The sequence below is a fragment of the Triticum urartu genome, chromosome 7 (genome assembly GCF_003073215.2).
Source record: "Triticum urartu cultivar G1812 chromosome 7, Tu2.1, whole genome shotgun sequence".
Taxonomy (NCBI): domain Eukaryota; kingdom Viridiplantae; phylum Streptophyta; class Magnoliopsida; order Poales; family Poaceae; genus Triticum; species Triticum urartu.
This window is the reverse complement of record NC_053028.1, coordinates 17,875,246-17,895,945: the sequence shown is the minus strand read 5'-3', so window position 1 is coordinate 17,895,945 and position 20,700 is coordinate 17,875,246. Positions and strand designations below refer to the sequence as shown.

Genomic DNA, 20,700 nt, shown 5'->3' with positions numbered 1-20,700 from the left:
GGGGTCCCGAACTGTGCGTCTAGGCGGATGGTAACAGGAGACAAGGGACACGATGTTTTTACCCAGGTTCGGGCCCTCTCGATGGAGGTAAAACCCTACTCCTGCTTGATTAATATTGATGATATGGGTATTACAAGAGTTGATCTACCACGAGATCGGAGAGGCTAAACCCTAGAAGCTAGCCTATGGTATGATTGTTGTTGTTGGTCCTACGGACTAAACCCTCCGGTTTATATAGACACCGGAGGGGGCTAGGGTTACACAGAGTCGGTTACAAGGAAGGAGATCTACATATCCGTATTGCCAAGCTTGCCTTCCACGCCAAGGAAAGTCTCATCCGGACACGGGACGAAGTCTTCAATCTTGTATCTTCACAGTCCAACAGTCCGGCCAAAGGTTATAGTCCGGCTGTCCGGATACCCCCTAATCCAGGACTCCCTCAACCGTCATTGGGTCACCGGAGCCGTCATCATGGTCTCCTTGCACCGGCATTGGGTCACCGGAGCCATCATAATCATAGCCTGCTTCTTCACCCTGTCCTTCCAGACCATCGGTGCCGTTGAGAAACGAGAAGACGACATCACTTCCTTGTGCGATTATGTCCCCCAACACCGCTTCTGTTGCTTCCTCTCGGGGGTCCATAGTTTCTACAAATATTTACAACATGGCAATTATTATTCAAACATGACAGATGGATATATTAGTGGCAAACGTAGAACTAGCTAGCTAATCACAATAAGGAATCATATTAGTGGCCTCGACGCTGCTTCTCTAGGGTTTGGGGTGGCCTCGACAATGCTTCAAGGGTTTGGGGTGGCCTCGAGAGAGTTTGTCGGGTAGGGGCGCGGCGGGAGGGGTAGGAGACCGACATCATTTTTTCTAGGATTTGGGTGTCCTCGAGAGTTTTGGTCGAGCGAGAGGGTCGGGGGGTGCTCCCGCGGTATAAGTTATCACAGTCGAGAGGGGGTAATATCGACAACGACGACATACATACACGGGAAAATAATGTTATCGGGGAGGGGGTATATCGACCCCCCCCCCCACGTGTTGAAGTTATCGGGAGGGGGTTATATCGACAACGACGACATACGTACATGGGAAAATAATATTATCAGGGAGGGGGTATATCGACCCCCCCCCTCGTGTTGAAGTTATCGGGAGGGGTATATCGACGACGACAGGCCTGATAAAACATACGAAAACGAAGAAGAAATAAAAAGAGGAGAAGAAGAAAGGAATAGAGGAGAAGATCGAAGAAAAAAGAAGAAAAAAAGAGGAGAAGAAGAAATCATCTCCTCTTCTTTTTCTTCTTTTTTCCTCTTATTATTTATTTCTCCCCTTCTCCTCCTTTCTTCCTCTTCTAACTTTCCTTTTTCCTCTCATTCTTTTTCTTCTTCTTCCTTTCCTAGCTAGATATATGAAACTTTTCTAAAAATATAACTTTTGCATATGTAAAACCTTTTCTTCTTCCTTCTTCTTCCTGCTATTCCTTCTTCCTAAATATATAAAACTTTTTAAAAATAAAACTAACCTAAAATGTACTAAATCAGAGAACATATGTAGATAAAACTTTTCTAAAAATCTAACTTTTGCATATATGTATTTTTAAAACATCATTACAATTGAAAAAATACATACATACATACAAAAAACATGTAAAAAATACATACATACATAAAAAAATACATACATACATATATATATATATATATGAAAATCTAAAAACATGTAAAAAATAGCATGTACATAAGTAAAAAAATTGCACGGCGGCGGCGGGGCCGGCGAGGCGTGGTGCTCACAGAGGGAGGAGCACGCTGCGGGCGGCGTCGGGGCGAGCAGGGGCGCGGGGAGTGGCACGGCGACGGCGACGGGGCAGGGGCGGCGCGCGTCGGGGCAGGGGCCAGCGGCGCGCGGCGACGGTGTCGGTTGTGGGCGCGGGCGACGGCGTTGGGCGAGGGCGCAGGCGACGACGGGCGGGGGCGGCGGGCGCCGTCGGGGCAGCCTGGCATCGTCGATGTGCTCGGCGTCGTCGGGGGCAACTGGCGAGGGAAATGTGAAAATTTCCTAAGTGCTGGCTTATATAGCAAAGGCATTGGTCCCGATTCGTGGCATCAACCGGGACCAATGCCCCTCTTTAGTCCCGGTTGGTGCCACCAACCGGGACCAAAGGTCAGCTTTCGGCAGCCCAAAGGGCGGGAAGCGGCGGCCTTTGGTCCCGGTTGGTGGCACCAACCAGTACCAAAGGCCTTGCGCTGCCCGCGGCCAAAATTTTAGTCCCACCTCGCTAGTTGAGAGGGGCTCGGAGTGGTTTATAAGCCCCCACTGCGGTTGCCCTCTCGAACTCCTCTCAAATGCAGGCTTACGGGCCTAATGTCACACTGTGCTGTTTGTGGGTCTATTGGGTCTTCTGCGGGCCTGAATCCTGGCCCAGGTTGGGTTTCTAGTCGTATTCAGGCCGTGGTGGCCCAATAGGTGGCAGTTTTTTTTAAATTTTTTTCCATTTTTTTGTTTTGTTTTTTGCATTATTTATTTTCTTTTGTTTTTTGCTTTCTATATACCTATACTAATCACAGACTCCCTAAAAATTACCACATTAATTAGAAATTACCGGCTGTTAATTTGGTGGGGCCGAATTATAACGGTGTAGATCCACTCATACAATCTTTGCAATCTAACAAAAAAAAAACGTAGTATATCTGTAAAAAAAACTGGGTACGTGTAAAAATAACCTATATGTCGTACTTTCTAAAACTTGAGGCTTGCGACCTAAGAAAACAACAGCATACATCGTAGCTGTTAAAAAACAATCTATCGTACTTCCTATAAACATCAGGATCGATCCTACCTTTCCCAAAGAATCATCACGCACTATATCTCCCGATATGCCTTCTTCTTCCAATCGTCATTGGATCAGTCTCCCTCGGGGGACGCCCAAACTCTTACGTGTGTGGTTGCATCTCTCCTGTAACACGACGATTGTGCTAGAAAAACAACGACATAGCTAGCTTCTCGGTCAGCCCATGGATTCTCCTCCAAGTAAAAGAGGATCCGTCGAGGATACCTCATCGTCCTCTCCTCCGCTACTTGCCCCGTGTGCGGCGCCTCGGCCGCATCATTATGGCGAGCGAGGTGTTCTTCTCCTTGCCAGATATCCATGGTCTCCCTCATTTCATAAGAGCAGCCCCAGGCGAGCTTGACGGGAAACTGGTCGTCGCTGATATCAAACTCTCCGTGGGATCACGGTCGAACAACAAGTCCTTCCAACCATCTCATTGTGGACTCTTCTCTCTGCAGCGTCCGTCACAACCAAGTAAACCATCAGATAATTAATTCGATCTCCTCGATCTGATGAAGGCGCCCTATTTTGTGTGGAGTTCATGCATGATGAAGATGATCTTGAGCTTTGACTGAAGTTGGTTGGCGTCTTGAAGCTGAGAAGATCGAGTTGTGCTGATCTTTTAAATTTTTATTGTTTGTGCAGCCGAGTTCATGGTCACAGAGGTCATCATTGAGCAGGAGTATTGAATGTTTTTCCAATAGTATGAGCGCCCAGACTACAGGTTGCTTTAGGTTATGATTTCTCCCTTTTTTTCTTCAGGTAGTATAATTAGTTTATTATATGGTTAGTTGATACGTGAAGATGTTTTACTAAACAGATTGAAGTTGCCATCAGGTATCCTACCTGTCAGTTGGTTTGTACAGCGAATGCTAATTGAGTGATTAAGATGCATATGTCATTTCACCATTTAAAGATTGCTATATTGAGTGATTAAGATGCTGGAAGGTAAGTACAGTTCAAGCTTCTCATAATGAGAAAGACAATACTACATTTTGTTTATATTCTAATTTGTATTTTTCGTTCAAATATCATTACAAAGATTTCCTCATTTTCTTCTAAATTGTGCGGGGCGCACATCATTGCTGCCATCATTGAGAATTAGCTCGGATTCCTCCTAATCTGTCTCACATCATTGTCATGCTAAGAAATACAACAAGGAGGAGAGTTGGTTGGCAAGATGTTATTTGAAGTGCAACCAATGACGAACATGTGAGTTGTGACAAGCTTTGTTATTGCTCATAGTGGATTCATGTTGGAAATTCAGTTAATTAGTAATACCCCACTCCCCACGTACTGATAGTCATGTATTTCTTGATGTCTTAGGCTTGGAAACTGGTCATCTCATGACTATTCTACTGTTATGTTTTCTAATGCTTCATCTATGTCATTGGAGGGATCTTTCATTTTATAGGCATTGCCCTCCTTTTTAGGCCGTAGCCAATGGAACATAAATGTTGATGTGCTGTCCATCTAGACATCTCAAACATCATCTTGCAAGGCTGCAACGTCAAGATTATGTATGGTTTAGGCCATTGATTTTGCCATGTACAGTGGTCTGCAGCCAAGAACAGCGATTCCATTCTCAACTGATTGTTGTCACATTCCAACTGAGATGCATGAAGCCATGAAATCACATGATACAAATTATCACAGGATGGCATTCAAGTGGCGTCCATGTTCTTCATTACGCCGATGGTGATTATCCTCATGGCGCTCCTCATACCCCATGGAGTCTGGAAAATGCTCAATGCCTGGAGTTCAAGATCAAGAAGGTTACAAGGATGTTAGCATGTCGTCTTCAACAAAACAGGTAGCAGCGATTTCATGGAGAGCGGCGGCTGTAATGAGGTTAGACATGTCGTGTTTGGCAAAAGTTTTCCTATATGGTTTAGAACTTTCTTAGTTTTGACAACATAGTAAGATACACCCTCGCTTCCATTATTCCAGTATATTTGTTTGATGTCAACCGAGGAAGAGGAACTAGGGATAGATGGTTGCTAGCTACCACCTACTGTAACATGAGACATGGACTTACCTGGAAACAAGGTATGAAAAATTCTGTTTCCCCATAATTAGTCTACAAATGGATGAGTGGGCCTTTCATTCATGAGCATTTTTCAAGGTTCACGTACAAAGAATGAAGAAACCATAATAAACATTATAGCCACATGCGTAGTTGGTGGAGCATTCTCCCCGGACATACCAGGCTAATTGATTTTCAAAAGTACTTACGGCAAATGACTTGATGGAAGTAAACAACATGGCAGCAAGGTGATTCGATTTTCCATTAATTTTGCAAAGTTCACTTACGTCTATTTGAAATAAGTAACAAATGACATGTGAAAAAGAAGTGCAAATCTTATGTTTGCTAGCTACACACGTTTTTCATGCTTTGGTGTTTTTTTTTCTTTTGCTTTATTGAGTGCCAGCCGTGTGTGCGTTGGGACCAGTTTGATTTCAATCTAAAAGGCAACATGTTCCAGCTTATATCATTATCAATTATGTGCTAAAACAGAAAAATCACCAAGTATATCTGTTTTTAGCAGATTGAAGCCCTTCTGTAACCACCTGAGCCTAGACATATATCTTCCTGCAGATATGACGCACCCTACTCCAAGTTTCCTGTAGAGTGCTATCTTTTATTCCTTTTGCACCTTTTTTTTTATGGAAGTTGTCTATATTCTCCATGATCTTATTTTTAATTCGATGGGAGAGAGGAAGAAAGGATGATGACCCAGGCCAAGTATAAAAGATTTGGAAAGCATAATAGTAGGTACTCTGGCGCAAGGTAAAATATGCTTCTGGTGTTATATGTATCAATTCCAAAGATATCCATGTCTCAAATTACTAATAAGATGAAATATACATTCCAATGGTACATGTGGCAACCCTAAAAAAATCTAACAACTCATGTGGCATAGATGAACCAATAACCTCCAACGAGTAATGCTTAAAATAAATAAATAGAAGACAACTCATAGATGAGCATACAAAAACAAGTTGCAATGCATACATATATCGTTCAATCCATTAACTATTGTAGCAAATATTCCCTAGAAAATCTATCAGTATAACTCCATACTTCAAAGATATATTATATAGCTTCTCTCCATTTCATACTAACGTGGACGACTAGTATTTTTTAATTCTTTTTGCTTTTAGGTCAGAAAATTATAAACTTTCTGTTAGTGCCATTAGTTTTCAAATTTGAATTCTTTGAAATTTGTGTGAATCACAAGTTTGTGATTAATTTTACTATAAAAATAGTTTTTTTTTTCATTTTTTTGTTTTGTTTTTTGCATTAATTTTTTTTGTTTTTGGCTTTATTTTTGAATTCTTTTTGCTTTTAGGTCAGCAAAATTATAAACTTTCTGTTAGTGCCATTAGTTTTAGAAAAATCATAAACTTTCTGTTAGTGCCATTAGTTTTCAAATTTGAATAGTTAAAATTTGAATTCTTTGAAATTTGTGTGAATCACAAGTTTGTGATTAACTTTACTATAAAAATAGTTTTTTTTGTTTTGTCTTTTGCATTATTTATTTTATTTTGTTTTTTGCTTTAATTTTTAATTCTTTTTGCTTTTAGGTCAGCAAAATTATAAACTTGCAGTTAGTGCCATTAGTTTTAGAAAAATTTTAAACTTTCTGTTAGTGCCATTAGTTTTCAAATTTGAATAGTTAAAATTTGAATTCTTTGAAATTTGTGTGAATCACAAGTTTGTGATTAACTTTACTAAAAAAATGAGCATAGATGCGCCTGTAGAGAGAATTCAACCTGAATTCATAATAAATTTCTATGAATTTCAAAGAAATTCACTATGAATTAAGGTCAAATTCCTTGTATAAGGGCATCTATTTTCACTTTGAGAGGAGCTCAACAAGGCAGAGAGGGACGGGCTTATGAACCGGTGTGAGCACCCTTCGGTTGGCGATGTGGGACTAAACTCTGACCGCAATGACGACCAACCCTTTAGTCCCGGTTTGTGGCACAAACCAGGACTAATGGTCATGGGCCAGGTGCGAGGCGCATTGGTCCCGGTTCGTGCGTGGAACCGGGACCAAAAGGTCTAGACGAACCGGGACCAATGGCCCACATGGCTGCCCTCTTGAGTGTTCTTGGTGAGAACATACTTGACAAGGAGCGAACCGGGATTAATGGTATTACGAGGGCCGAACCATAAGACATTAAAGCATTTCCAATGAACTCTGAAAAAGTTGAAAGTTGGCATGGTATCATAATTTCACTCACATAGCATGTGCATGTACAAAACGGACAATGGTATCATACTCGTCTGTTACAAAGTTGGCATGGTATCATCATAATAGTTGCGGGAGAAAGTCTTCACTTTTTCTTCGCTTGTGTCATTTGCTTATTGCATCGTAATCATGGATAATCTTCATCGTTTATCAGGATGCTTGGGTCAGCCTTGACTTTGAAGGGAGGAATTTCATGAAACTTTTCATAATCTTCAGACATGTCTGTCTTGCCCTCCACTCCCACGATGTCCCTTTTTCCTGAAAGAACTATGTGGCGCTTTGGCTCATCGTATGATGTATTCGCTTTCTTATCTTTTCTTTTTCTCGGTCTGGTAGACATGTCCTTCACATAGATAACCTGTGCCACATCATTGGCTAGGACGAACGGTTCATCAGTGTACCCAAGATTTTTCAGATCCACTGTTGTCATTCCTTACTGTGGGTCTACCTGTACCCCGCCTCCTGACAGATTGACCCATTTGCACTTAAACAAAGGGACCTTAAAATCATGTCCGTAGTCAAGTTCCCATATGTCCACTATGTAACCATAATATGTGTCCTTTCCCCTCTCGGTTGCTGCATCAAAGCGGACACCGCTGTTTTGGTTGGTGCTCTTTTGATCTTGGTCAATCGTGTAAAATGTATTCCCATTTATCTCGTATCCTTTGTAAATCAATACAGTCAAAGATGGTCCCCTGGACAACAAGTACAGCTCTTCACAAACAGTGTTGTCACCTCTGAGACGTGTTTCCAACCAACTGCTGAAAGTCCTGATGTGTTCACATGTAATCTAGTCGTCGCACTCCTCCGGGTGTTTGGAGCGCAGACTGTTCTTGTGTTCATCGACATACGGGGTCACCAAGGTAGAGTTCTGTAGAAATGTGTAGTGTGCTTGGGACCAAGAATATCCGTCCCTGCATATTATTGAGTCCCCTTCAAGCGTACCTTTTCCAGTCAGTCTCCCCTCATACCGCGATTTAGGGAGACATATCTTCTTAAGGCCAGGAATGAAGTCAACACAAAACCCAATGACATCCTCTGTTTGATGGCCCATGGAGATGCTTCCTTCTGGCCTAGCGCGGTTACGGACATATTTCTTTAGAACTCCCATGAACCTCTCAAAGGGGAACATATTGTGTAGAAATACGGGCCCCAGAATGACAATCTCGTCGACTAGATGAAATAGGACGTGCGTCATGATATTGAAGAAGGATGGTGGGAACAACAGCTCGAAACTGACAAGACATTGCGCCACATCACTCCTTAGCCTTGGTACGATTTCTGGATTGATCACCTCCTGAGAGATTGCATTGAGGAATGCATATAGCTTCACAATGGCTAATCGGACGTTTTCCGGTAGAAGCACCCTCAATGCAACCGGAAGCAGTTGCGTCATAATCACGTGGCAGTCATGAGACTTTAGGTTCTGGAACTTTTTCTCTGGCATATTTGTTATTCCCTTTATATTCGACGAGAAGCCAGTCGGGACCTTCATCCCGAGGAGGCATTCAAAGAAGATTCCTTTCTCTTCTTTCATAAGAGCGTAGCTGGCAGGACCTTCATACTGCTTCGGAGGCATGCCGTCTTTTTCGTGCAAACGTTGCAGGTCCTCCCGTGCCTCAGGTGTATCTTTTGTCTTCCCATACATGCCCAAAAAGCCTAGCAGGTTCATGCAAAGGTTCTTCGTCACGTGCATCACGTCGATTGAAGAGCGGACCTCTAGGTTTTTCCAGTAGGGTAGGTCCCAAAATATAGATTTCTTCTTCCACATGGGAGCATGTCCCGCAGCGTCATTCGGAACAGCTAGTCCGCCGGGACCCTTTCCAAAGATTACGTGTAAATCATTGACCATAGCAAGTACGTGATCACCGGTACGCATGGCGGGCTTCTTCCGGTGATCTGCCTCATCTTTGAAATGCTTGCCTTTCTTTCGACATTGATGGTTAGTCGGAAGAAATCGACGATGGCCCAGGTACACATTCTTCCTGCATTTTTCCAGGTATATACTTTCAATGTCATCTAAACAGTGCGTGCATGTGTGGTATCCCTTGTTTGTCTGTCCTGAAAGGTTACTGAGAGCGGGCCAATCGTTGATGGTCATGAACAACAAGGCCTTTAGGTTAAATTCCTCCTGTTTATGCTCATCCCACGTACGTACACCGTTTCCATTCCACAGCTGTAAAAGTTCTTCAACTAATGGCCTTAGGTACACATCAATGTTGTTGTCGGGTTGCTTAGGGCCTTGGATGAGAACTGGCATCATAATGAACTTCCGCTTCATGCACATCCAAGGAGGAAGCTTATACATACATAGAGTCACGGGCCAGGTGCTGTGATTGCTGCTCTGCTCCCCGAAAGTATTAATGCCATCCGCGCTTAAAGCAAACCATGCGTTCCTTCGGTCACTTGCAAACTCATCCCAGTACTTTCTCTCGATTTTTCTCCACTGCGACCCGTCAGCGGGTGCTCTCAACTTCCCGTCTTTCTTACGGTCCTCACTGTGCCATCGCATCAACTTGGCATGCTCTCCGTTTCTGAACAGATGTTTCAACCGTGGTATTATAGGAGCATACCAAATCACCTTCGCAGGAACCCTCTTCCTGGGGGGCTCGCCGTCAACATCACTAGGGTCATCTCGTCTGATCTTATACCATAATGCACCGCATATCGGGCATGCGTTCAGATCCTTGTACGCATCGTGGTAGAGGATGCAGTCATTAGGGCATGCATGTATCTTCTGCACCTCCAATCCTAGAGGGCATACGACCTTCTTTGTTGCGTATGTACTGTCGGGCAATTCGTTATCCTTTGGAAGCTTCTTCTTCAATATTTTCAGTAGCTTCTCAAATCCTTTGTCAGGCACAGCATTCTCTCCCTTCCACTGCAGCAATTCCAGTATGGTACCAAGCTTTGTGTTGCCATCTTCGCAATTGGGTTACAACCCTTTTTTGTGATGCTCTAACATGCGATCGAATTTCAGCTTCTCCTTTTGAATTTCGCATTGCGTCCATGCATCGACAATGACCCGGCGGAGATCATCATCATCGGGCACAGCGTCTGGTTCCTCTTGATCTTCAGCAGCTTCCCCCGTTGCAGCATCATTGGGCACATCATCTGGTTCCTCTTGATCTTTAGCAACTTCCCCGTTGCAGCATCACCGTATTCAGGGGGCACATAGTTTTCGTCGTCCTCTTCTTCTTCGCCGTCTTCCATCAAAACCCCTATTTCTCCGTGCCTCGTCCAAACATTATAGTGTGGCATGAAACCATTGTAAAGCAGGTGGGTGTGAAGGATTTTCCGGTCAGAGTAAGACTTCGTATTCCCACATTTAGGGCATGGACAACACATAAAACCATTCTTCTTGTTTGCCTCAGCCACTTGGAGAAAGTTATGCACGCCCTTAATGTACTCGGAGGTGTGTCTGTCACCGTACATCCATTGCCGGTTCATCTGCGTGCATTATATATAATGAAGTGTGTCAAAAACCATTATAGAACATCATGAATAAATACCTGATCAAATTAGTAGAAGTTCATCATCACATTAAAACCAAAGTACATACATAGTTCTCATTGAACAACATATAGCTCTCCAGACCATCCACTTAAACCATACATTGAAACTATGTAAAACATTTCAATGCAACAACAAATGCGATCATAATCGCAACCAAGGTAACAATTTATCCAACGGCATAATGATACCAAGCCTCGGTATGAATGGCATATTTTCTAATCTTTCTAATCTTCAAGCGCATTGCATCCATCTTGATCTTGTGATCATCGACGACATCCGCAACATGCAACTCCAATATCATCTTCTCCTCCTCAATTTTTTTTATTTTTTCCTTCAAGAAATTGTTTTCTTCTTCAACTAAATTTAACCTCTCGACAATAGGGTCGGTTGGAATTTCCGGTTCACATACCTCCTAGATAAATAAAATTTATGTCACGTTGGTCGGCATAATTTTCATAAACAATAAATGAACCAATAGTTATAAAGATAATGTATACCACATCCGAATCAGAGGAGAAAGCTTAACTAGTGTGGCTCGGGCATTTCATCGAACACCTCATGTGCATAGGAGGTGAGCTAGAGCACCACAAAGCCCTTCCCTCGCCGGCCAGAGAAAAACAGAGCACTGGAGTGCTCTGCTCGCGGGCGAGGGGTATATATAGGCACCTCAATGGTCCCGGTTCGTGGCATGAACCGGGACTAAAGGGCACCTTTGTCCCGGTTCAAGCCACCAACCGGGACCAATGGTGATGGGCCAGGAGCCAGGCCCATTGGTCCCGGTTCGTCCCACCAACCGGGACCAAAGGGTCCAGACGAACTGGGACCAATGGCCCACGTGGCCCGGCCGGCCCCCTGGGCTCACAAACCGGGACCAATGCCCCCATGGGTCCCGGTTCTGGACTGAACCGGGACTAATGGGCTGACCCGGCCTGAACGAAAGCCCTCTTTTCTACTATTGTTTGTTGCAAAAGATTATGCAACACAAGCCTTGTTGCAATGATGAGGACAGTGTTGGACGTTCTATCTAACGGTCGTCGAGGTGGTGGATCTTTTAAAAAGATTGGCCGGCCGACATGTAGCATGGCCCAAATAGAAAGGTAAATGAAAAAAAATGAATAGGAAAGAAACATAGAAAAGTAAAAAACACAAAAGTAGATAACTAAAGGAGAAAAAATACAAATAAAAAAAGCCATAGAAGAACAACAAAACAAAAAATAAAAAAATAAATGAAAAAATAGAAAAGGAAAAAGAAAACAAAAGAACACTAAAATCATAAAAAAGGGGACCAGTCAAGGCTAATAAACAGGAAGGTGAAGAAAATTGACCTACGGCAAACGAGTGACCGTACATACAACGACCGAGGAGAGCATCCGTACAGCCACAACCGAGTGAGAGGAACCCGTTCGATGGCTCGGCCCACATGCGGCATTGCTAAAGGTGAAAGCTATATCCGCCTCATAGGTGAGATATAGCTTGGTGCTCACCTATTTCGACCCGACTTCCTCTCTCGACCTGACTTACCCTTCAGCCCGATGGCTGGCACATTGATTCCAGCGACCAATATGGCGGCCTGAAATGAGGTAATACTCCCCGTCGGGGTTGAGGAGCCAGAGAGGCAAAAATTGATCCAGTTTTTAGAATGTGAAAGTCCTCTTCTCCCCTTTCCAGTTTCTCGAGCTACGTAGCCACTTTGAAGTCGAGCTAGTGTCCCCAAAATTGTACCGTCCCATCCACTGCTCCTGTGATTATCTCAATGTTTCCGCTACCTTTCCTCCTCTGAAACACATGAACTACACCTATTCATATGTCCCTTATAATTTTTCAGGATTATGTGTTTCTAAATGCCTCCCATTCATATTTCTCAATGGATTGCATTCATCCATTTTCATAGCTCTCTCGCTTGGGATCCTTGCAGTCATATGTGTTCGTTTGGCTGCTAGTACTATCCTGATAACATGAAGGCTACAGAAAGACCACAAAGAGTAGTATGTCTTTTATAGACCGGTGAAGGTTGGCGAGTACATTAGCTATATATTAATTTCACACTCTTTTTCGGAATTTGCATCGTACTCGAGCCTTAATAGCCCTTTCTCGAAAGAGGATTGGCTACACATGTGTGCTCCGCCATCGCTTCTCCATCTCACCCTGGCCTCTACACTCAACACCAAGTTGCCAAGCTTGTGGGAGACAAGCATACACTGAAAATCAAAACAATGGTTAGTGCTATAGCGTCATACACGATCTAAAATTTGTGGAAGGAGTGACATGCTCGAATCTACATCAACGCTACCCACCGCCCGTTAGTGAGCTGGCCTTCCATATTCCAAATAACATGTCATCTTTATTTGCACTAACCAAATAGTCTAATGATTATAGGAAAAATTGTGGCCTACAACCCTATAATTGTTCGTTACGTCTAGCTATTGCTTTGGCAGAGAGAGGAAGCCCATCAATGCGGTCCGTGACATAACAAGGTTGATGAAGATGACAAATAATATGAAAAGGATTATAGATTGGATTGCCACGTTCCAGTCGAGGTAGCGGATAATATTCTTCGATAGTAGTTTCGATGTTTTGGGGGGTTTAGAGACGGAGGGATAAAGATGGGTTGGAAGGGCACCAATAGGCAACACACGCCCTAGTAGCATTCCCCGGACTTGGGCGCTGGGGAGTTGCAACTTCTTAGCCCAGATGACTCCTCTTTGCTGGTTCTCGGCTCCGCATTTTTCTCCTTATTATGAAAATGTCAATGGAAATATTTTATGATTTTTATCGCTTCATAAAATACTTCTTTTGTAAATCAAAAAACAACATTTGACACACTAGCAATAATATGTTGGTCCAAAAAAGTGAAAAACGTTTCGTAGAAGTGTGTATAAATGCAACAAATATGGCCTGAACATGAAAAAAAAATTACAGTTACATTGGAGACGTATCAATGACTTACGATTCAAAGTGTTACTAGTTCAATACATGTGTGATGTGTATCCTCTTCCTCCGCACTCACTTACTCATTCACTCCCTCCCTCTCTCTCTCTGTGTCTGTGTGTGTGTATTTGTTTTCCCCTCTATCTATTTGTCTCGCACTCCACTGACTCTGCCCCAGAGTCTAGACAGTGAGGCGGGCGATGGCTCCTCCAATAGCGGCCAAATTTCGCGTTTTGACCCTTTTGTCAAACAAAATCGAGATCTGACCCCAATTTGATTTTTATTGACATCTGTCCCGTTTGCTACCGCCAAAGGACAAGGCGGTTTGTTCACGTAGGCTACCGCCAGGGCTTCCGGCGGTGGCATGGACGGCCCACTGCCGTTAGCTAACGGCTAGCGCAACACCCTACCGCCGCAGGTCTTGGCGGTAGGGTCCTGTGGGTTTAGATTTTTACAAGTTTTATTGATTGTTTGTTTTGTCAGGAGTTTCACATAGTTTCACAAATAGAAAAATATGATCTCACACATTAATAAAGGTTCCACATAGCAAATATCAAACAGTTTACACATAGATTCATAAGTACGAAATAGCAAATAGCAAACTTGTCCACATAGTTTGACAACCCCTACTAAAACATAGATGCATATGCAATAGACATGTTTATAGGGTGGGTAAACCTCCCCCCCCCCCCCCCCCCCCCCCCTGGCCGTGGAGACAGATACGGCAGCGGATCCACCGGTTCAGGCGGAGGCGGAACGCTGGTCGGCGTCCGACCGTTCAAGCACTCCCACCTTGCCTTGCCAGCTGGAGTTTTCGCCTCCGCCCTTCCCCCGCTGATGATATCGAACGCCGATGCACTTGTGGGCGGCATCCTGGCTCTCTCCTCCGCATTGCTCTCGAAGTAGATCCTCCGGCCCAAATTGTGCAGCTCCCAGTTGGAGTGCTGCTTGGCAGCTTCAATGGTCCCTTCCCGGCGTTCACGGGAGATAGCTGGATCTCCCTCCATCTCTGCAGTCACTCTCTTCCACTCCTTCACACTCTGCGACCAACACTTCACATCGTCGGCGATCCGTTCTGCCCTCTCGTGCCACCGCACTGCCCTCGTCGCCTGTAGGAACTCGTCTGAAAAAGCGGTCACCGGTTGCAGAAGCTCGGGGAAGGGCTCGTACACATACGGAAGTGGCAAGCCGGACAGGTGCTGTTGGAGATGAATGGGCGATGGTAGCACCTCTGTTGCAGACCTAAACATATGGATGAATAACAAAAGTTCATCATTAACTAAATAAAATACATATATCAAGATGGGTCAAATGCAATATCATATCATATCATATTTACTCCACTACTTGCATCATATAAATTTTTCTTACTCCAATATTCATCATATCATAAATTTTGTTAACAAAAAAATTGAGAAGTTGATGGTTCAACATTTGTTAAAAAAATCTAAGCCTAAACCTAGGGTTCATCAACTAGGGAGGGTTCCTCATATGGTAAAAAAAACTAAACCTAGGGTTCATCAACTAGGTTCATCACATTGCAATCATCTAGGTTCTAAGGTTCATCATATCAACTAGGGAGGGTTCCTCATATGGTCAAAAAAACTAAACCTAGGGTTCATCAAGTAGGTTCATCACATTGCAGTCATCTAGGTTCTAGGGTTCATCATATCAACTAGAGAGGGTTCCTCATATGGTAAAAAAACTAAACCTAGGGTTCATCAACTAGGTTCATCACATTGCAATCATCTAGGTTCATTATATTAACTAGGGTTCATCATATCAACTAGGGATCCTCATGATTTTGAACATGAACATGAACCTTTTTAGGCTATAAGAAAGCAGATTGATTTGACTCAAACTAATTGGGGGATGGGAGGAGCTTACCTTCCTCTTTCCGAAGCCATCTCGGTCCGCAAAATTCGTGAATCAACGAAGAAGATCGGAGGGGGGAAGTGGAGGAGATGAGAAAATGGGTGAGAGGAAGAAGAAGGTGGCAGGGTGGGTGAGGATAAGGGGTTGGGGTGGGGTGGGTGGGGCGGTTCGGTCTATAAATGCCCAAACCCTACCACCATAGGGCGCGGCGGTAGGAGACAACAATCTACTGCCATAGGGCGCGGCGGTAGGGCGGGAGCATGTTTTAAGTTTCTGTGACCAAAAAATCGAACAGCTCAGCGGTAAGGTTGCACACCCTACCGCTGAGTTGTTCGATTTTTTGGTCGCAGGAGGGGGGCGTGGGGGGGGGAGGCACCCTACCGTCGGGTGTCATGGAGGTAGGCTGTACAGACCTACTGCCTTAGTGTCTAGCGGTAGGGTGGCCCAGTGTGCATTTTTTGCACCTCCTAACTTCTTTTGTTTTCAATTTTTGGCAGACAACATTTAAACAACATATGTATGATATATGAAGCACACAATGTATGATATATGAAGCACACACCATAAATCTATAAATAAGGTAGGTTGGATACATAGCAAATAGACATCCATAAAGGTTTTCACCGAGTTATACATAGAAAATTAACGAAACAGTTTCACGAGCAAATCCATATGGTTCACGAAGCAAATATGCAAGTTTTTAGTTCAACGAGACGGCAGCAACTTCAGTCCTTCCTTCCCCTCTTCGATGTTCGGTCCTCGTTATCCTTGTATCGCTTCTCGGCCGCCGTCTTCTTGCGGGCGGTAGGACGTGCTTTCTGAAACGGGGATGAACTCTTCCAATCCTTCTTCGGCACATTCCTCTTCTCACGCTGTGTTGGCTGAGTTGCTGGAGGTCCGTCGTCATCATCGTATTCCTCCTCCTCATCGTCCTCTTCCTCTTCCTCACCATGTTCTACTTCTGCGCCCTCTTCTTCATCTTCCTCTTCATCATCATCATCCTTGCTCTCCTCCTCGTCATCTTGAACCGCCCTAGACGACGAGGCTGCATGGCTCGATGAAGCGAGGCTACGCATCGGTGTAGGAAGAAAAACATCCTCGGTGTTTGTAGCGCACCCAAGCAGGCCCACAAGCCAGCGTGCTTTGTTGACGTATTTCTGCAATGATAACGAAACAATATGAACTTCTCGAATGTCCAATGGTAACGAAAATGAACTCCGTTTTACCTTCACCGCTTCCCTCAACTTTTTCTCACTAGCTCGAGTCCCAGGGATAGCACTAAGCGCATCAGAGGCATGAAAAATGCTTTTGTTCAGCTCCGAAGACTGCAAAGTAATAAAATGAGTCAATAGCACTAAAAGCTGATTTCATCCAACCGTTGGTTCAAAAGAGGTAAAAACAACATACCACTCTGTTCATGAGGGGTCCGTACTCCCTAAACCCTCCTTGAAGCTCTCTGATGCTCTCGTTGTAGGCTTGATTCTCAGAGGCGTCATCGAACAGGTGTTCGGCATCTGCTGTCGTCCACTGGGGCCTCAGACGCAGACGATGCCTGATGCCATCGTCGTAACACAGCATGTGATCCTCGTACTCGTCCCAGTCAATCACTCTCCTCTCCGTGTCTTTGCATCCTTTCCACTCATTCCATTCCTTCACGTATCTCGCATGCTCGGCTTCCCAATCCGTGATTGATTGATTCTTCTGCCTGCTCATCCTGCAATGCATAAGAAAGAATGTAAAACACCCTTCTTGTATGAATGTAAAACATCAAAATAAGAACTTAGAATCGATGAGGATGGCTTGTGGTACTCACTGGTGTAGGTCGTAGCCATCGGTATCGTGGCCGGCTGGTGGTGTGTGTTGCGCCTTACCAAATTGTGCGGCAACGCGCTGTGGCAAGTGGTACTCCATGGCATAGACACAAATCATGGGCACGATGCACCGGAAGAGAAGCCGGTCCTGCTTGCAGATGCTGTTCAGCTCGAACCCCCACTCTCGATCATCACTATACGGCCGCCAAGTAACCTATAACCAAACAATGGTAAGCTCAAGTGAAAGTGTTATCGAAACAATGGTAAGCTCAAGTGAAAATGTAGTTCTTATACCTGGAAAGGCGTGAGAGCATCAAGCTCGTTGCTGAAGACCTTGTACAAGGCCTTCGATTCGCCCGTGTAGACACGCACCACGTCCCAAGCGTATGCGACGGTCAGGTTCCGATCATCTTCGTCATCTCCGCCATAGTCCATCCATGCACGCGAGCGTAGCTTCTCCGGACGGCCCACCGGGATTTGCTCCCACATGCAAATGGAGAGGCCCCATACACATCCACACATGCCGGACGTGACTTCCGCTCTCTGGGTCGCGTCGTCAAGCTACAAACCAAGTATAGATGATAAGATGTCAAAATCTAAAGCACCACACGTCTATGATATTTGAAAGAAAGTGATATTCACTTACCGAACGGTATAGGTAGGCGAGTCCGGCGGCTCCCCAGCTGTACCCCGCATCCCAGTCCTTTAGGAAGTCGAGATACATCCATCGGGCAGAGTTCCCGGAGCAGTCTGGAAACACTACCTCCATGAGAATGTACCACAGGTAGGCCCTAGCGTACTGCTCCACCACCCAGGGCTCGGTATCTTCTGGGCACTTTCTCCGGTGCTTGAGGAGCCATGGCAGCGGTATGCCGGAAGTCCGTTTGCTCTTAGCGGGGGGGGGGGGGGGGGGGGGGGGGAGGGGGGGCAATCGCCGATGAGGCTGAAAACCCTATCGTGCCAGTTTGCCCTCTCCACTCTTCCTCTGAGAGCACGACCCTCGAGCGGTAGTGCCGTAATCATCTCCCAATCCTCGAGGGTCACCGTCATCTCCCCACACATGGAAGATGAAAGTTGTGCGTCTCCGTCCGCCACCGGTCGATCAAAGTCGTGAGAGCTGAGTGGACGAGCGTCGACGGCTTACGCTTGAACTGCAAGATGAAACCCAATAGTCGGGCTCTCCTGAAGAACGGTGCGTACCGCTCGTCGTACTCCATCTTAACCGTCGTCTTGTGAGCCCTCATCCGAAGTGGCGGCAGCATCTGTGATAATCAATAACTAAAGCATAATTAGCATGGACATAATAGTTAGCAACTTGTTTTCATCAATTTCGAAAGATTTGGTTTAAAATGGTAATTACCACTCCATTCTCAATGAAACGGGCACGGTGATGCTTGTCGAACCTAGGGTCAAGCATTGTGTACTTCATGCCGATGTCGTCCGCAAGAGGTGGCCTCCTAAAAGAATTGCATAAGCATATCAGAAGATTTTTCAACATGAACTAGGTTTCATCTTTAACTACGAAACATATCGATGCATAACAAAGGTTTATCACATCCAAAAAAACCTATGAGTTCAATCTTTGAATAATCATATATCAAGATTATCATGAACATGAACTAAATACAATACATATATTAAAAAACTAATTAAAATACATATATCAAGATACAATCACCATGGTTCAAATGCATCATATTATCATATCATATCATATCATATTATATCATATCATATCATATTTCTCCAACAACACCCAACATGCATCATATCATATTGTTTTTCAAAAACAAAAACCATGAACTAGGCTTCATCTTGAGGATTTTTTTAACACAAAAATTTATGAACTAGGTTCATCTTGAGGGTTCAACATTTGTTTCCAACCATATCCACTACTTGCATCATAGCATATCAACATGCATCATCATATCACAATAAATTCCTCCAACATGCATCATATCAAAAAAAAAACCTCCAAAAATAATATGAACTAGGGTTCATCTTCACATAACCATACCAACTAGTGACTAGAGTTCATATCTAACAAAATATAGCATCTATCCTCAACCTAAATCAATCCTAGGGTTCAAAAAATTTAAATCTAGTTCAAGAAGGGGGGTGATTTGAATCAAATAATGTGACGAATCGGAAGCTATTTGACTAAAACTAATTGGAGGGATCGAAGGAGCTTACATTTATTTCTTCGGGGCCATCTCGATCCGCAAAAACGGTGAAGAAACGACGAAGATCTAAGGGGGGGTGGAGGAGAAGAGAGAGGGGCGAGAGGAAGAACTCCTCTGTTCTTGGGCGGGTGGTTGGGGGAGAAGGTGAGGGGTGGAGGGCGCCCAGCGGCTTATAACTGCGCGCACCCTACCGCCGGGTCCCTCGGCGGTTCGATCGGATAGGCGGCCGCCAGGACCAGCTGCGGTAGGGTGGGAGGAGGGGGGACGGAGGCCGTTTACGCTGCTGACGTGGATAAGTTCCCTACCGCCGCAGTTTCCAGCGGTAGGCTGTGGCATCCTACCGCCGGGCCTCGTGGCGGTAGGAGAAAGGGTCAAGTGTCGAAAAAATTTCAAACTGGGGTCAGATCTCGATTTTGTTTGACAAAAGGGTCAAAACACCAAATTTTGCCTCCAAGAGCCACACACCTTTTTTCAGCCAAGACACACAGATTCCAATTTCCAACCATCAATGCGGCCTGCATCAGATATAGACTGAAAGTCCCCCCGCCCCCCTTTTCTTGTATCCTGTAAAATCCTATGTCTTGATTTCCATTTGTAGCTATCATAGGCTTTCGTGAGATGAAAATACATTGCAACCTACGGTTTGACACAGAGAGGAAAATACTGAGCCATTTTTTATGAAGTGATATTTCTCTTCTTCCCTTTTAATTTTAGCCACCTTGTAATAGTTTGTCCCTGATTTTTACCAGAGTCTTCACGTCCTCTGCCATTACCTTTAGCATTACTGCTACATGCCCTCCTCAGGAATGCGTGGCATAAACCCCTTTTTACATCTTACTTCCTCCATCTGGGATTAAAGCACCCATGAGCCACGGTAAAGCGTTTGAATTTACATGGACGCAGCAATTACATCGAAGGTATTTCGCCTCGATTCTGCTCCAGTTTGCCGCGTTAATTACAAATGTGAGCATGCAGCTAGTAAAATCGCTCCGGTCAATACGCTCGACTACGCGTGCAAGCTATTATATCTAAGAGCATCCATGCAGCCAATTAAATTGCTGCAATCAATTAAGCTGGATGGAGGGGGTATATGATTTTTGGAGAAGACGTGTTTCCGTATGCCTCCCATCCATATTTCTCAACAAACTACATTGATCCAACCCAACACAATTGTCACTGCTATGTCCCCTCTCTAGTGCCACAACTCTGTTTATGTTTATTTGTTTGCTAGTACTATCCTTATTATAACAAAGGTAGAGGCTACAAGAAGTAGCGGCTCCGCGTTTTATAAG

At 44.4% G+C, this 20,700-nt stretch overlaps 1 protein-coding gene across 1 annotated transcript; it reads right to left on the bottom strand.

Annotated features, from left to right (window-relative positions):
• Positions 1–596: 596 nt before the first annotated feature.
• LOC125518162 (formin-like protein 5) lies at positions 597–15,531 on the bottom strand. Its single transcript, XM_048683092.1, has 5 exons — positions 15,427–15,531; positions 14,257–14,781; positions 2,559–2,578; positions 1,747–2,039; positions 597–647 (listed from the first exon to the last, which is right to left on the bottom strand). Exons 1-5 carry the CDS (start codon positions 15,444–15,446, stop codon positions 597–599), a joined length of 909 nt encoding a protein of 302 aa, XP_048539049.1. The 5' UTR covers positions 15,447–15,531.
• Between the last annotated feature and the right edge of the window lie 5,169 nt (positions 15,532–20,700).

What these genes read in the sequence shown, in the direction of transcription:
- LOC125518162 (XM_048683092.1), bottom strand. Translation starts at nt 15,446, where the DNA reads ATGGCTTCGGAAAGAGGAAG. An exon ending in GGAGTCTGTGATTAGTATAG is followed by an intron (nt 2,040 to 2,558) that starts GTATATAGAAAG and finishes TTCCCTCGCCAG; the next exon opens with TTGCCCCCGACGACGCCGAG. An exon ending in CGTGCAATTTTTTTACTTAT is followed by an intron (nt 648 to 1,746) that starts GTACATGCTATT and finishes AAATATTTGTAG; the next exon opens with AAACTATGGACCCCCGAGAG.